Genomic DNA, 18,259 nt, shown 5'->3' with positions numbered 1-18,259 from the left:
CAAGTAGCTTTAAGAAAGCTGAACCCCAGTGGGAGTTTGGTACCAAGTAGCTTTAAGAAAGCTAAACCCCAGTGGGAGTTTGGTACCAAGTAGCTTTAAGAAAGCTGAACCCCAGTGGGAGTTTGGTACCAAGTAGCTTTAAGAAAGCTAAACCCCAGTAGCAGATTGGTACCAAGTTGAACAACAAACAATTTTACATAATCAGTTGCATTCATGAGTTTTATTGACAAATTGCCAAAGAAAAGTAAGGTTATCCAAGCACAAACCTGATAGAAAATGAATTCATAAGAATGCTGTGAATACAGAAATGTTTTGCTCAGTGACAAATGAATATCCAACTAGTCAGTGAGAGCTGTGTGGAGTTTAGAGTTTGTGACTGCAGCTATGTGAGTTTATTACAGTATTATAGACACTATAACCTGGGATTTACTATGGTCTACTATGTAGAAGAACCCCTTACAGTATTATAGACACTATGACCTGGGATTTACTATGGTCTACTATGTAGAAGAACCCTGTACAGTATTATAGACACTATGACCTGGGATTTACTATGGTCTACTATGTAGAAGAACCCTGTACAGTATTATAGACACTATGACCTGGGATTTACTATGGTCTACTATGTAGAAGAACCCCTTACAGTATTATAGACACTATGACCTGGGATTTACTATGATCTTCTATGTAGAAGAACCCCTACAGTATTATAGACACTATGTCCTGGGATTTACTATGACCTTCTATGTAGAAGGACCCCTTACCTTCTAACGACTCTTGTGTGGCGTGTGAGCAAAACACGTGCGTGTTCGTGAGAGTCTCAGCTTTCCATAGATGGGTCATACTAGTTTGTAGCTCAAACGGATGGGACTCTACAGGCGTTTTTGTGAGAAGAACCAGATTCCGGGGATCTGCCCTTGTCTCGCGTCTTTACCTCAGCCTTCCCATTAATCACACAGACTAATGGTCGGTGTCTGGCAACGTTAATCTGCTGTCCTTTTCCCCCCTCGAACCATTCAAATAAAACACCATTAACATACCCTTTGTGTTCCCTGTTGACCAATAGCCTATGAGCTCCAGCGCTGCCCTGACCCGAGGCCGTTCCGTAACGGCGTGGTGATAGGCCGAGACTTCGGGGTGGGCCTGACCATCTCGTTTGAATGCCTGCCAGGTTACACCCTGATAGGAGAGGTCTCACTCACCTGCCTGCATGGGGTCAGCAGAAACTGGAACTACCCTGTACCATGCTGTGAAGGTGAGTGGATTATCTTCATGCATAATGTATTTAATATCTCTGTAAATGGACTTCTCTTTGGAATTATCTTATAGAGTGACATTAAATGTGGTGTGGTAGTGTATCTAGGCTGACCTGTACCCTGCTGCTATTTATCTAGGCTGACCTGTACCCTGCTATTTATCCCGGCGGACCTGTACCCTGCTGCTATTTATCCAGGCTGACCTGTACCTTGCTGCTATTTATCCAGGCTGACCTGTACCCTGTTGCTATTTATCCAGGCTGACCTTTACCCTGCTATGTATCCAGGCTGACCTGTACCCTGCTATTCATCTAGGCTGACCTGTACCCTGCTATTTATCCAGGCTGACCTGTACCCTGCTATTTATCCAGGCTGACCTGTACCCTGCTGCTATTTATCCAGGTTTACCTGTACCCTGCTGCTATTTATCCAGGTTGACCTGTACCCTGCTGCTATTTATCCAGGCTGACCTGTACCCTGCTATTTATCCAGGTTGACCTGTACCCTGCTATTTATCCAGGCTGACCTGTACCCTGCTATTTATCCAGGCTGACCTCTACCCTGCTATTTATCCAGTCTGTTTGTCTGTTGTCTATCATGTACCATACTGGCTGTTGTTTCTCATGTACCAAACTGTCTGTTGTTTCTCATGTTCCATACTGGCTGTTATTTCTCATGTACCATACTGGCTGTTGTTTCTCATGTACCATACTGGCTGTTGCCTATCATGTACCATACTGTCGGTTGTTTCTCATGTACCATACTGGCTGTTGTTTCTCATGTACCATACTGGCCGTCGTTTCTCATGTACCACACATGCTGTTGTTTCTCATGTGCCATAATGTCTGTTGTTTCTCATGTACCATACTGTCTGTTGTTTCTCATGTACCATACCGTCTGTTGTTTCTCATGTACCATACTGGCTGTTGTTTCTCATGTACCATACTGTCTTTTGTTTAGCATGTACCATGCGGTCTGTTGTTTCTCATGTACCATACTGGCTGTTGTTTACCATGTACCATACTGGCTGTTGTTTACTATGTACCATACTGGCTGTTGTTTATCAGGTAACAGACCAGGTAACTGACGTCAATAACAAAGACAGTGAATCACATATCCTGGGGTTTACCCCTGCAGAATACACACATCTATGAACAATAACAAAATCATGTTTGGTTATGGTTGGTTTATATACAGTTAGCCACTAGGGTAGTGTATCAGGGGACGGCTGACGGCTTCATTCTGCTCTCTCTCTCTCTCTCTCTCTCTCTCTCTCTCTCTCTCTCTCTCTCTCTCTCTCTCTCTCTCTCTCTCTCTCTCTCTCGATCTCAAACCCCCTCCCTCCCTCCCTCTCTCTCGATCTCAAACCCCTCCCTCCCTCTCTCTCTCCCTTTCTCCCTCTTTCTCTCTCTCTCTCCCTCCCTCCCTCTTTCCCTCCCTCCCTCCCCTCCCTCCCTCCCTCCCTCCCTCCCTCTCTCCCTCCCTCCCTCCCTCCCTCTCTCTCTCTCTCTCTCTCTCTCTCTCTCCCTCCCTCCCTCCCTCTAGCCCAGTGTGGTGGTAATATAACGTCTCTGAACGGGACCATCTATTCTCCCGACCACCCAGCAGAGTACCCTAACTTCCAGGACTGTCTGTGGAGTGTACGGGTTCCCCCAGGGAATGGCATCTGCATCAACTTCACCGTTCTCAACACTGAACCCATCTACGACTACATCACCGTCTGGTAAGTAGCGCACTTCGTTACAGTAGTATGGAATGCGTCACAAATGGCACCCTATTCCCTATATAGTGCACTACTTTAGACCAGAGCCCTATGGCAACCTATTCCCTATATAGTGCACTACTTTTGACCAGAGCCCTATGGCACCCTATTCCCTATATAGTGCACTACTTTAGACCAGAGCCCTATGGCACCCTATTCCCTATATAGTGCACTACTTTAGACCAGAGCCCTATGGCACCCTATTCCCTATATATAGTGCACTACTTTTGACCAGAGCCCTATGGGTGTAGGGTGTCGATAGAGTGTTGTGTTATGATGTGATGATTGTGAGACGCTTTAGCCTTACAAGTTCAACAGTCACAAGACGGGGACTTCAAACAGGCCTATGGAACGTCAAAGGAAACTGTAGCCTACTGTTCAGATGGGATAACTGGAAACTGACATCTGGACACTGACTGTAGAATGTAGAATGTGGAATTCTCCTCCGTTGGATTCCAGAACAGAACAGTAGAGTAGTAGAATAACCTCTCACAGAGCCTTCATATTAACACCTGCAGAAGTAATTAGAATGTCTTGCAGTAAAGTGATACAGGCTACATTTTGACTCAGAAACAGGAGTGGGGAAATATAATTTCTTTCAGCATCCTGACAGAATGCGAATCCACAGTTAGATACCGTCTGCAGAGGTGTGTTATCTTCAACAGCATCACTACAAACCTGCTCGTATTTCAACCACATAAAACCCCAACTGAAATCTTATCAGAAACACGTTGATTTAGTCTTCTAGGGCAACAACGATGACAGAAGAGGAAGCTGATTGTATCTCATTATAGACAAGTTGACTAAACTAATAGACTTTATAGGAAGTGATTAGCAGAAACTTTGATAAATCAATCCTCCTGTTTACAACATCCGTCCTGGCTCTGACTGTAGCCTTAATAAAGCTATGTCTCTGACTGTAGCCTTAATAATGCTATGTCTCTGACTGTAGCCTTAATAAAGCTATGTCTCTGACTGTAGCCTTAATAAAGCTATGTCTCTGACTGTAGCCTTAATAAAGCTATGTCTCTGACTGTAGCCTTAATAAAGCTATGTCTCTGACTGTAGCCTAAATAAAGCTATGTCTCTGACTGTAGCCTTAATAAAGCTATGTCTCTGACTGTAGCCTTAATAAAGCTATGTCTCTGACTGTAGCCTTAATAAAGCTATGTCTCTGACTGTAGCCTTAATAAAGCTATGTCTCTGACTGTAGCCTAAATAAAGCTATGTCTCTGACTGTAGCCTTAATAAAGCTATGTCTCTGACTGTAGCCTTAATAAAGCTATGTCTCTGACTGTAGCCTTAATAAAGCTATGTCTCTGACTGTAGCCTTAATAAAGCTATGTCTCTGACTGTAGCCTAAATAAAGCTATGTCTCTGACTGTAGCCTTAATAAAGCTATGTCTCTGACTGTAGCCTTAATAAAGCTATGTCTCTGACTGTAGCCTTAATAAAGCTATGTCTCTGACTGTAGCCTTAATAAAGCTATGTCTCTGACTGTAGCCTTAATAAAGCTATGTCTCTGACTGTAGCCTAAATAAAGCTATGTCTCTGACTGTAGCCTAAATAAAGCTATGTCTCTGACTGTAGCCTTAATAAAGCTATGTCTCTGACTGTAGCCTTAATAAAGCTATGTCTCTGACTGTAGCCTTAATAAAGCTATGTCTCTGACTGTAGCCTTAATAAAGCTATGTCTCTGACTGTAGCCTTAATAAAGCTATGTCTCTGACTGTAGCCTTAATAAAGCTATGTCTCTGACTGTAGCCTTAATAATGTGAATGTTCTATGTTCGCGGTTATGGTTGTTTTCACTTCATCACGTCCCCGGGCGGTTGAGGATGCGTTATTAGTAATTGTGAACAAACACTAATCCTTAGGGTATACTGGTAAAAAACAGAACAATGTAAGCAACGGTAAGGAAACCGACCGTAAAGCATTTTATACAGACAGAAGGAAACAGACCTTATACAGACAGAAGGAAACAGACCTGAAAGCATTTTATACAGACAGAAGGAAACAGACCGTAAAACATGTTATACAGACAGAAGGAAACAGACCTTATACAGACAGAAGGAAACAGACCGGAAAGCATTTTATACAGACAGAAGGAAACAGACCGTAAAGCATTTTATACAGACAGAAGGAAACAGACCTTATACAGACAGAAGGAAACAGACCGTAAAACATTTTATACAGACAGAAGGAAACAGACCGTAAAGCATTTTAAACAGACAGAAGGAAATAGACCTTAAAGCATTTTATACAGACAGAAGGAAACAAACCGTAAAGCATTTTATACAGACAGAAGGAAACAGACCTTATACAGACAGAAGGAAACAGACCTTAAAGCATTTTATACAGACAGAAGGAAACAGACCTTATACAGACAGAAGGAAACAGACCGTAAAGCATTTTATACAGACAGAAGGAAACAGACCATAAAGCATTTTATACAGACAGAAGGAAACAGACCGTAAAGCATTTTATACAGACAGAAGGAAACAGACCTTAAAGCATTTTATACAGACAGAAGGAAACAGACCTTAAAGCATTTTATACAGACAGAAGGAAACAGACCTTATACAGACAGAAGGAAACAGACCTTATACAGACAGAAGGAAACATACCTTATACAGACAGAAGGAAACAGACCTTATACAGACAGAAGGAAACAGACCTTATACAGACAGAAGGAAACAGACCTTAAAGCATTTTATACAGAGTGTAACGTGTGCGCTGGGAGTCAAGAACCGCGAACAATGCACAGACCTGAAACAGAACTATTGACACCTGGGGAAGGAACCAAAGGCAGTGACATATATATAGAGAAGGTAATCAGGGAAGTGATGGAATCCAGGTGAGTCAGATGCAGACCTTAAAACATTTTATACAGACAGAAGGAAATATACATTGTGTTCTTTGCTATCCTCTCCCTACTCCCACACACTGAACACACAATGTATTTCCTGAGTAAAGGGCACTAGGTAAAGGGCACTAGATACTTTATGACAGTTATTTCCAGCTGGGAAAATATACAGATATAGCTACTCTAACAACATTTAACAAAGCAGTTAACCATCAATGCCATCAGTTTTCCTGAGGTATTATTTGGCTACACCTGCTAGGTTTTACAAAGGAAAGCAATACAATATATTTTTTAGAATCATCGGCATAATGGAGGCCAGATGGAATGTAGAATGTAGAATGTAGAATGTAGAATGTGGAATTCTCCTCCGTTGGATTCCAGAACAGAACAGTAGAGTAGTAGAACAACTCAGCTGCACCGTAGGCAGTCACACCCCTACCACACAGCCCCGCCGGGGGAACCCAAGCCCGGGCCGTTCTCTCTCTCTCCACTCCCATGGGGACACTTTGAGCTCTGCCTCGGGCTTACAGTCAGAACAAGGCATCTGCAAGAGGCATCCACTTTAGAAAAACACTTCTGTTGGACTCAGTAGACACGCCAAAAACATTTCTGTTGGACTCAATAAACATGACAAAAACACTTCTGTTGGACTCAATGAACATGACAAATTACACTTATGTTGGACTCCGTAAACATGACAAATTACACTTCTGTTGGACTCAGTAGACACGCCAAAAACACTTCTGTTGGACTCAATAAACATGACAAAAACACTTCTGTTGGACTCAATAGAGATGAATTGGTTTCCCTTTTTGGATGCAGTCAGTCAGGAAAACAGATGTATCTCCTCTCTCACGACATCGGCATTAGTGGTAATGCGTTTTCTCCGTACAGCAGAGCAGACGACAGCGGCCGAAGGCTTCAGCGATAGGTTCACCCATAATGACAACCCTATTAAGGAGCAGTCCGGAGGGAAATTGCTTATCATTGAAAATCATTAGTACTGGCTGTGGCTGTTGTTGACCTCATTTAGCTATGCTTTACGTAACATAAACTTCTCCTCAGGTTCTCTGGATACTCTGGCTGGGTTGAGTCCCCCCCCCTAAATCTCTATAGTTAGTACAGGACCCTGGAAGACCCAGACCACTCATAGCACAGCACTTAGCTAACTAGGACCCTGGAAGACCCAGACCACTCATAGTACAGCACTTAGCTAGCTAGGACCCTGGAAGACCCAGACCACTCATAGCACAGCACTTAGCTAGCTAGGACCCTGGAAGACCCAGACCACTCATAGTACAGCACTTAGCTAGCTAGGACACTGGAGGGCCCTCACCACTCATAGTACATCACTTAGCTAGCTTAGGACCCTGGAAGACCCAGACCACTCATAGTACAGCACTTAGCTAGCTAGCTAGGACCCAGGAAGACCCAGACCACTCATAGTACAGCACTTAGCTAGCTAGGACCCTGGAAGACCCAGACCACTCATAGCACAGCACTTAGCTAGCTAGCTAGGACACTGGAGGGCCCTCACCACTCATAGTACAGCACTTAGCTAGCTAGGACCCTGGAGGACCCAGACCACTCATAGCACAGCACTTAGCTAGCTAGGACCCTGGAAGACCCAGACCACTCATAGCACAGCACTTAGCTAGCTAGGACCCTGGAGGACCCAGACCACTCATAGTACAGCACTTAGCTAGCTACATGAACAGCAACGTGCTTCTTCTTCATTCTTCTTCTTCATTCTTCTTCATTCTTCTTCTTCATTCTTCTTCATTCTTCTTCCTGTATCCAGTGTATTTTATTTCTTAAATGTGTCTGTACGTGTTTGGGGGTGATTGTTCCCCAGAAAGCTTTGTAGCTTTCGTAGCACTTAACTAGCCACGAAAACCCTCGATGACCTAAACCCAGAATACACTGGGTCACAACGGTAGGGGTGATTGTTCCCCAAAAAGCTTTGTAGCTTTCTTAGCACTTAACTAGCCACGAAAACCCTCGATGACCTAAACCCAGACAACACTGAGTCACAACGGTAGGGGTGATTGTTCCCCAGAAAGCTTTGTAGCTTTCGTAGCACTTAACCAGCCACGAAAACCCTCGATGACCTAAACCCAGAATACACTGGGTCACAACGGTAAACTGCTTCATTTTTGGTGGATTTTGTTGTTGTTGTTGTTCACTTCAGGCACTTCAAAAGGTTGATGGTCAAACGATCAAAGATTTAGCAGTTGTTATTCTCTCCTTGCTGATTGGCTGGTTATTATCAAGAGAAATAGAGTGTTACGTTAGCTACCAAGTTTTAGGGAAACGTACCGAATGATACCCTGCTCCCTATAAAGTGTACTACGTTTGACCATGGCCCATAATGGACTATGTAGAGGATAGGCTGGCATTTAGGACGCAGGAGTAACTCACACTCTCCCCTGGTTGTTTGGGATACAGGCCTAACTCACACTCTCCCCTGGTTGTTTGGGATACAGGCGTAACTCACACTCTCCCCTGGTTGTTTGGGATACAGGCGTAACTCACACTCTCCCCTGGTTGTTTGGGATACAAATAACTCACACTCTCCCCTGGTTGTTTGGGATACAGGCCTAACTCACACTCTCCCCTGGTTGTTTGGGATGCAGGCCTAACTCACACTCTCCCCTGGTTGTTTGGGATACAGGCCTAACTCACACTCTCCCCTGGTTGTTTGGGATACAGGCGTAACTCACACTCTCCCCTGGTTGTTTGGGAGACAAATAACTCACACTCTCCCCTGGTTGTTTGAGATACAGGCCTAACTCACACTCTCCCCTGGTTGTTTGGGATACAGGCCTAACTCACACTCTCCCCTGGTTGTTTGGGATACATGCCTAACTCACACTCTCCCCTGGTTGTTTGGGATACAGGCGTAACTCACACTCTCCCCTGGTTGTTTTGGATACAGGCGTAACTCACACTCTCCCCTGGTTGTTTTGGATACAGGCGTAACTCACACTCTCCCCTGGTTGTTTGGGAGACAAATAACTCACACTCTCCCCTGGTTGTTTGGGATACAGGCCTAACTCACACTCTCCCCTGGTTGTTTGGGATACAGGCGTAACTCGCACTCTCCCCTGGTTGTTTGGGATACAGGTGTAACTCACACTCTCCCCTGGTTGTTTGGGAGACAAATAACTCACACTCTCCCCTGGTTGTTTGGGATACAGGCGTAACTCACACTCTCCCCTGGTTGTTTGGGATACAGGCGTAACTCACACTCTCCCCTGGTTGTTTTGGATACAGGCGTAACTCACACTCTCCCCTGGTTGTTTGGGATACAAAGAACTCACACTCTCCCCTGGTTGTTTGGGATACAGGCCTAACTCACACTCTCCCCTGGTTGTTTGGGATGCAGAACTAACTCACACTCTCCCCTGGTTGTTTGGGATACAGGCCTAACTCACACTCTCCCCTGGTTGTTTGGGATGCAGGCCTAACTCACACACTCCCCTGGTTGTTTGGGATACAGGCGTAACTCACACTCTCCCCTGGTTATTGCTCATCGCTACAGGGCCACAGACCTAGACCACTCTCACAACATCAAAGGGCTTCATGTGGAAAATTGTGTATACTTCACCCTCAGAAGATTTACAGTCAAACAATTTTTATAATGACTCTCTCTCTCTCTGCTGTGGGACCAGGCTATCCAGACTAATGACTCTCTCTCTCTTCTGTGGGACCAGGCTGTCCAGACTAATGACTCGCTCTCTCTGCTGTGGGACCAGGCTGTCCAGACTAATGACTCTCTCTCTCTGCTGTGGGACCAGGCTGTCCAGACTAATGACTCTCTCTCTCTCTGCTGTGGGACCAGGCTGTCCAGATTAATGACTCTCTCTCTCTCCTGTGGGACCAGGCTGTCCAGACTAATGACTCTCTCTCTCTGCTGTGGGACCAGGCCAGACTAATGACTCTCTCTCTCTCTGCTGTGGGACCAGGCTGTCCAGACTAATGACTCTCTCTCTCTCTGCTGTGGGACCAGGCTGTCCAGACTAATGACTCTCTCTCTCTCTGCTGTGGGACCAGGCTGTCCAGACTAATGACTCTCTTTCTCTCTGCTGTCTAGACTAATTAACTACAAAGCTTTGGGGAAACTAACTCACTGCTGATTGGTTATCGTCTCTCCTTACAGGGACGGCCCTGACCAAGGATCTCCTCAGATTGGTCAGTTCAGCGGGAACACGCCCCAGAAAGAGGTCTATACCACAGCCAATCATGTCCTCATCAAGTTCCACAGTGATTTCAGCACCAGCGGGTTCTTTGTACTTAGTTACCATGGTGAGTAGTGCCCTTTTACAGTTTCTACTTAGTTACCATGGTGAGTAGTGCCCTTTTACAGTTTCTACTTAGTTACCATGGTGAGTAGTGCCCTTTTACAGTTTCTACTTAGTTACCATGGTGAGTAGTGCCCTTTTAAAGTTTCTACTTAGTTATCATGGTGAGTAGTGCCCTTTTACAGTTTCTACTTAGTTACCATGGTGAGTAGTGCCCTTTTAAAGGTTCTACTTAGTTACCATGGTGAGTAATGCCCTTTTAAAGGTTCTACTTAGTTACCATGGTGAGTAGTGCCCTTTTAAAGTTTCTACTTAGTTACCATGGTGAGTAGTGCCCTTTTACAGTTTCTACTTAGTTACCATGGTGAGTAGTGCCCTTTTACAGTTTCTACTTAGTTACCATGGTGAGTAGTGCCCTTTTACAGTTTCTACTTAGTTACCATGGTGAGTAGTGCCCTTTTACAGTTTCTACTTAGTTACCATGGTGAGTAGTGCCCTTTTAAAGTTTCTACTTAGTTACCATGGTGAGTAGTGCCCTTTTAAAGTTTCTACTTAGTTACCATGGTGATTGTTCCCTGTTAAAGAGACTGCTTCAGCTGATTCAAATGAACCAGTATATTAAATAGAAGCCTAGACTGGACATTGGTAAAAGGATGAACTTACAGCATTCATGAACTTACTGCCTTCATGAACTTATTGCCTTTATGAACTTACTGCCTTTATGAACTTACTGCCTTCATGAACTTACTGCCTTTATGAACTTACTGCCTTCATGAACTTACTGCCTTCATGAACTTACTGCCTTTATGAACTTACTGCCTTCATGAACTTACTGCCTTTATGAACTTACTGCCTTCATGAACTTACTGCCTTTATGAACTTACTGCCTTTATGAACTTACTGCCTTCATGAACTTACTGCCTTCATGAACTTACTGCCTTTATGAACTTACTGCCTTCATGAACTTACTGCCTTCATGAACTTACTGCCTTCATGAACTTACTGCCTTCATGAACTTACTGCCTTCATGAACTTAGTGTTTATGAACTTACTGCCTTCATGAACTTATAGTCATTATGAACTTAGTGTTTATGAACTCAGTCTTTATGAACTTACTGCCTTCATGAATTTATAGTCATTATGAACTCAGTCTTTATGAACTCAGTCTTTATGAACTCAGTCTTTATGAACAGCCCAGAGGGATCTAAGGCTCTATCTCAATTAGTCTTTCCTTGATTCCTCTCCTCGCCTCCTTCTCAACCATAATGGAAGGTCCCTCCCCTCAGATCTTCTTCTCTGCATTTTGAGAAGGAGGTAAGGAGGAGAATGGTGGAAAGGAAGAGAGGGGAAGCTGAATTAAGTCAAAGAAAACCTTGGGCTCCCCGAGTGACGCAGTGATCTGAGGCAGCGGTCTGAGGCAGCAGTCTGAGGCAGCGGTCTAAGGCAGTGCTAGAGGCGTCACTACAGACTGTGGTTCGATTCCAGGCTGTATCACAGCAGTCTGAGACAGCGGTCTGAGGCAGTGGTCTGAGGCAGTGGTCTGAGGCAGCGGTCTGAGGCAGCGGTCTGAGGCAGCGGTCTGAGTCAGCAGTCTAAGGCAGTGCTAGAGGCGTCACTACAGACTGTGGTTCGATTCCAGGCTGTATCACAGCGGTCTAAGGCACTGCATCTCAGTGCTAGAGGCGTCACTACAGACCATGGTTCGATTCCAGGCTGTATCACAGCAGTCTAAGGCACTGCATCTCAGTGCTAGAGGCGTCACTACAGACCGTGGTTCGATTCCAGGCTGTATCACAGCGGTCTAAGGCACTGCGTCTCAGTGGTAGAGGCGTCACTACAGACCATGGTTAGATTCCAGGCTGTATTAACAGCGGTCTAAGGCACTGCATCTCAGTGCTAGAGGCGCCACTACAGACCATGGTTAGATTCCAGGCTGTATTAACAGCGGTCTAAGGCACTGCATCTCAGTGCTAGAGGCGCCACTACAGACCGTGGTTCGATTCCAGGCTGCATCACAGCGGTCTAAGGCACTGCATCTCAGTGCTAGAGGCGCCACTACAGACCGTGGTTCGATTCCAGGCTGCATCACAGCGGTCTAAGGCACTGCATCTCAGTGCTAGAGGCGTCACTACAGACCGTGGTTCGATTCCAGGCTGTATCACAGCGGTCTAAGGCACTGCATCTCAGTGGTAGAGGCGTCACTACAGACCATGGTTAGATTCCAGGCTGTATTAACAGCGGTCTAAGGCACTGCATCTCAGTGCTAGAGGCGTCACTACAGACCGTGGTTCGATTCCAGGCTGCATCACAGCGGTCTAAGGCACTGCATCTCAGTGCTAGAGGCGTCACTACAGACCGTGGTTCGATTCCAGGCTGTATCACAGCGGTCTAAGGCACTGCATCACAGTGCGAGAGGCGCCACTACAGACCGTGGTTCGATTCCAGGCTGTATCACAGCAGTCTAAGGCACTGCATCTCAGTGCTAGAGGCGTTACTACAGACCGTGGTTCGATTCCAGGCTGTATCACAGCGGTCTAAGGCACTGCATCTCAGTGCGAGAGGCGCCTCTACAGACCGTGGTTCGAATTCCAGGCTGCATCACATCCGGCCGTGATCGGGAGTCCCATAGGACGGTGCACAATTGGCCCGTCGTCGTCCGGGTTTGGCCATCATTGTATGTAAGACTTAGTTCTTATAACTGACTAGTTAAATAAATAATGTAGGAACACATGGGTCCAGATGAGTCTGACGTATTGATTACTATGCTGTTGTCACCACCTTTATTAGCTGGCGCCTTGTTGTTCTTATTGTCACGATTCATACTGATAAAAACCTGGATATCAACTAGTCATCTACAACAAAAATGTTCATTTATTTGTTCATCTTACCACAGTTTGAATTATCATGCCTTTTTTTTTAATGATCGTGGTTGAGGTTCGTAATCATGATAGCTGGACGTTCTATAGATTTACAGGCTTAGAAGTGTGATGAGTTGACAGGATGAAGGAGGGGTGATGAGCTGACAGGATGAAGAGGGGTGACGACAGTTTGATGAGTTGACAGGATGAAGGAGGGGTGATGACAGTTTGATGAGTTGACAGGTTGAAGGAGGGGTGACGACAGTTTGATGAGCTGACAGGTTGAAGGAGGGGTGATGAGCTGACAGGATGAAGAGGGGTGACGACAGTTTGATGAGTTGACAGGATGAAGGAGGGGTGACGACAGTTTGATGAGTTGACAGGATGAAGGAGGGGTGATGACAGTTTGATGAGCTGACAGGATGAAGGAGGGGTGACGACAGTTTGATGAGTTGACAGGATGAAGGAGGGGTGATGACAGTTTGATGAGCTGACAGGTTGAAGGAGGGGTGACGGCAGTTTGATGAGTTGACAGGGTGAAGTAGGGGTGATGACAGTTTGATGAGCTGACAGGATGAAGGAGGTGTGATGACAGTTTGATGAGCTGACAGGATGAAGGAGGTGTGATGACAGTTTGATGAGCTGACAGGATGAAGGAGGGGTGATGACAGTTTGATGAGCTGACAGGATGAAGGAGGTGTGATGACAGTTTGATGAGCTGACAGGATGAAGGAGGTGTGATGACAGTTTGATGAGCTGACAGGATGAAGGAGGGGTGATGACAGTTTGATGAGCTGACAGGATGAAGGAGGGGTGATGAGCTGACAGGATGAAGAGGGGTGACGACAGTTTGATGAGTTGATAGGATGAAGGAGGGGTGATGAGCTGACAGGATGAAGAGGGGTGACGACAGTTTGATGAGTTGACAGGATGAAGGAGGGGTGATGACAGTTTGATGAGCTGACAGGTTGAAGGAGGGGTGATGAGCTGACAGGATGAAGAGGGGTGACGACAGTTTGATGAGTTGACAGGATGAAGGAGGGGTGACGACAGTTTGATGAGTTGACAGGATGAAGGAGGGGTGATGAGCTGACAGGATGAAGAGGGGTGACGACAGTTTGATGTGTTGACAGGATGAAGGAGGGGTGACGACAGTTTGATGAGTTGACAGGTTGAATGAGGGGTGACGACAGTTTGATGAGTTGACAGGATGAAGGAGGGGTGATGACATTTTGATGAGCTGACAGGTTGAAGGAGGGTGACGACAGTTTGATGAGTTGACAGGGTGAAGGAGGGGTGATGACAGTTTGATGAGCTGACAGGATGAAGGAGGTGTGATGACAGTTTGATGAGCTGACAGGATGAAGGAGGTGTGATGACAGTTTGATGAGCTGACAGGATGAAGGAGGGGTGATGACAGTTTGATGAGCTGACAGGATGAAGGAGGTGTGATGACAGTTTGATGAGCTGACAGGATGAAGGAGGTGTGATGACAGTTTGATGAGCTGACAGGATGAAGGAGGGGTGATGACAGTTTGATGAGCTGACAGGATGAAGGAGGGGTGATGAGCTGACAGGATGAAGAGGGGTGACGACAGTTTGATGAGTTGACAGGATGAAGGAGGGGTGACGACAGTTTGATGAGTTGACAGGATGAAGGAGGGGTGATGAGCTGACAGGATGAAGAGGGGTGACGACAGTTTGATGAGTTGACAGGATGAAGGAGGGGTGACGACAGTTTGATGAGTTGACAGGTTGAAGGAGGGTTGACGACAGTTTGATGAGTTGACAGGATGAAGGAGGGGTGATGACAGTTTGATGAGCTGATAGGTTGAAGGAGGGGTGATGAGCTGACAGGATGAAGAGGGGTGACGACAGTTTGATGAGTTGACAGGATGAAGGAGGGGTGACGACAGTTTGATGAGTTGACAGGATGAAGGAGGGGTGATGAGCTGACAGGATGAAGAGGGGTGACGACAGTTTGATGTGTTGACAGGCTGAAGGAGGGGTGACGACAGTTTGATGAGTTGACAGGTTGAATGAGGGGTGACGACAGTTTGATGAGTTGACAGGATGAAGGAGGGGTGATGACAGTTTGATGAGCTGACAGGTTGAAAGAGGGGTGACGACAGTTTGATGAGTTGACAGGGTGAAGGAGGGGTGATGACAGTTTGATGAGCTGACAGGATGAAGGAGGTGTGATGACAGTTTGATGAGCTGACAGGATGAAGGAGGTGTGATGACAGTTTGATGAGCTGACAGGATGAAGGAGGTGTGATGACAGTTTGATGAGCTGACAGGATGAAGGAGGTGTGATGACAGTTTGATGAGCTGACAGGATGAAGGAGGGGTGATGACAGTTTGATGAGCTGACAGGATGAAGGAGGTGTGATGAGCTGACAGGATGAAGGAGGTGTGATGACAGTTTCATGAGCTGACAGGATGAAGGAGGTGTGATGAGCTGACAGGATGAAGGAGGTGTGATGACAGTTTTATGAGCTGACAGGATGAAGGAGGTGTGATGACAGTTTGATGAGCTGACAGGATGAAGGAGGGGTGATGACAGTTTGATGAGCTGACAGGATGAAGGAGGTGTGATGAGCTGACAGGATGAAGGAGGTGTGATGACAGTTTTATGAGCTGACAAAATGAAGGAGGTGTGATGACAGCTGACAGGATGAAGGAGGTGTGATAACAGTTTGATGAGCTGACAGGATGTAGGAGGGGTGATAACAGTGTGATGAGCTGACAGGATGAAGGAGGTGTGATGACAGTTTGATGAGCTGACAGGATGAAGGAGGTGTGATGACAGTTTGATGAGCTGACATGAGGAAGGAGGTTGTGATGACAGTTTGATGAGCTGACAGGATGAAGGAGGGGTGACTACAGTTTGATGAGTTGACAGGATGAAGGAGGGGTGATGATGATGAGCTGACAGGATGAAGGAGGGGTGATGACAGTTTGATGAGCTGACAGGATGAAGGAGGTGTGATGACAGTTTGATGAGCTGACAGGATGAAGGAGGGGTGATGACAGTTTGATGAGTTGACAGGGTGAAGGAGGGGTGATGACAGTTTGATGAGCTGACAGGATGAAGGAGGTGTGATGACAGTTTGCTGAGCTGACAGGATGAAGGAGGTGTGATGACAGTTTGATGAGCTGACAGGAGGAAGGAGGTTGTGATGACAGTTTGATGAGCTGACAGGATGAAGGAGGTTGTGATGACAGTTTGATGAGCTGACAGGATGAAGGAGGTGTGATGACAGTTTGATGAGCTGACAGGATGAAGGAGGTTGTGATGACAGTTTGATGAGCTGACAGGAGGAAGGAGGTTGTGATGACAGTTTGATGAGCTGACAGGAGGAAGGAGGTTGTGATGACAGTTTGATGACCTGACAGGATGGAGGTTGTGATGACAGTTTGATGAGCTGACAGGATGTAGGAGGGGTGATAACAGTGTGATGAGCTGACAGGATGAAGGAGGTGTGATGACAGTTTGATGAGCTGACAGGATGAAGGAGGTGTGATGACGGTTTGATGAGCTGACAGGAGGAAGGAGGTTGTGATGACAGTTTGATGAGCTGACAGGATGAAGGAGAGGTGACGACAGTTTGATGAGTTGACAGGATGAAGGAGGGGTGATGACAGTTTGATGAGCTGACAGGATGAAGGAGGGGTGATGACAGTTTGATGAGCTGACAGGATGAAGGAGGTGTGATGACAGTTTGATGAGCTGACAGGATGAAGGAGGGGTGATGACAGTTTGATGAGTTGACAGGGTGAAGGAGGGGTGATGACAGTTTGATGAGCTGACAGGATGAAGGAGGTGTGATGACAGTTTGCTGAGCTGACAGGATGAAGGAGGTGTGATGACAGTTTGATGAGCTGACAGGAGGAAGGAGGTTGTGATGACAGTTTGATGAGCTGACAGGATGAAGGTGGTTGTGATGACAGTTTGATGAGCTGACAGGATGAAGGAGGTGTGATGACAGTTTGATGAGCTGACAGGATGAAGGAGGTTGTGATGACAGTTTGATGAGCTGACAGGAGGAAGGAGGTTGGGATGACAGTTTGATGAGCTGACAGGAGGAAGGAGGTTGTGATGACAGTTTGATGACCTGACAGGATGGAGGTTGTGATGACAGTTTGATGAGCTGACAGGATGAAGGAGGTTGTGATGACAGTTTGATGAGCTGACAGGAGGAAGGTGGTTGTGATGACAGTTTGATGAGCTGACAGGATGAAGGAGGTTGTGATGACAGTTTGATGAGCTGACAGGAGGAAGGAGGTTGTGATGACAGTTTGATGACCTGACAGGATGGAGGTTGTGATGACAGTTTGATGAGCTGACAGGATGAAGGAGGTTGTGATGACAGTTTGATGACCTGACAGGATGGAGGTTGTGATGACAGTTTGATGAGCTGACAGGATGAAGGAGGTTGTGATGACAGTTTGATGAGCTGACAGGAGGAAGGTGGTTGTGATGACAGTTTGATGAGCTGACAGGATGAAGGAGGTTGTGATGACAGTTTGATGAGCTGACAGGAGGAAGGTGGTTGTGATGACAGTTTGATGAGCTGACAGGAGGAAGGAGGTTGTGATGACAGTTTGATGAGCTGACAGGAGGAAGGAGGTTGTGATGACAGTTTGATGACCTGACAGGATGGAGGTTGTGATGACAGTTTGATGAGCTGACAGGATGTAGGAGGGGTGATAACAGTGTGATGAGCTGACAGGATGAAGGAGGTGTGATGACAGTTTGATGAGCTGACAGGATGAAGGAGGTGTGATGACGGTTTGATGAGCTGACAGGAGGAAGGAGGTTGTGATGACAGTTTGATGAGCTGACAGGATGAAGGAGAGGTGACGACAGTTTGATGAGTTGACAGGATGAAGGAGGGGTGATGACAGTTTGATGAGCTGACAGGATGAAGGAGGGGTGATGACAGTTTGATGAGCTGACAGGATGAAGGAGGTGTGATGACAGTTTGATGAGCTGACAGGATGAAGGAGGGGTGATGACAGTTTGATGAGTTGACAGGGTGAAGGAGGGGTGATGACAGTTTGATGAGCTGACAGGATGAAGGAGGTGTGATGACAGTTTGCTGAGCTGACAGGATGAAGGAGGTGTGATGACAGTTTGATGAGCTGACAGGAGGAAGGAGGTTGTGATGACAGTTTGATGAGCTGACAGGATGAAGGTGGTTGTGATGA

The 18,259-nt window shown here is 46.2% G+C and overlaps 1 protein-coding gene across 1 annotated transcript in view; it reads left to right on the top strand.

Annotated features, from left to right (window-relative positions):
• Nucleotides 1-18,259, top strand: part of LOC116359260 (CUB and sushi domain-containing protein 3-like) — a 547,528-nt gene that overhangs the window by 358,126 nt on the left and 171,143 nt on the right. Inside the window, 3 exon segments of the mRNA XM_031811826.1 lie at nt 1,067-1,255; nt 2,802-2,979; nt 10,046-10,191. Of these exon segments, the coding sequence (XP_031667686.1) occupies nt 1,067-1,255; nt 2,802-2,979; nt 10,046-10,191 (513 nt within the window).

Source organism: Oncorhynchus kisutch, unplaced genomic scaffold (assembly GCF_002021735.2).
Source record: "Oncorhynchus kisutch isolate 150728-3 unplaced genomic scaffold, Okis_V2 Okis02a-Okis13b_hom, whole genome shotgun sequence".
NCBI lineage: Eukaryota > Metazoa > Chordata > Actinopteri > Salmoniformes > Salmonidae > Oncorhynchus > Oncorhynchus kisutch.
The sequence above is the reverse complement of the archived record's forward strand: the minus strand, read 5'-3'. Positions and strand labels throughout refer to the sequence as shown.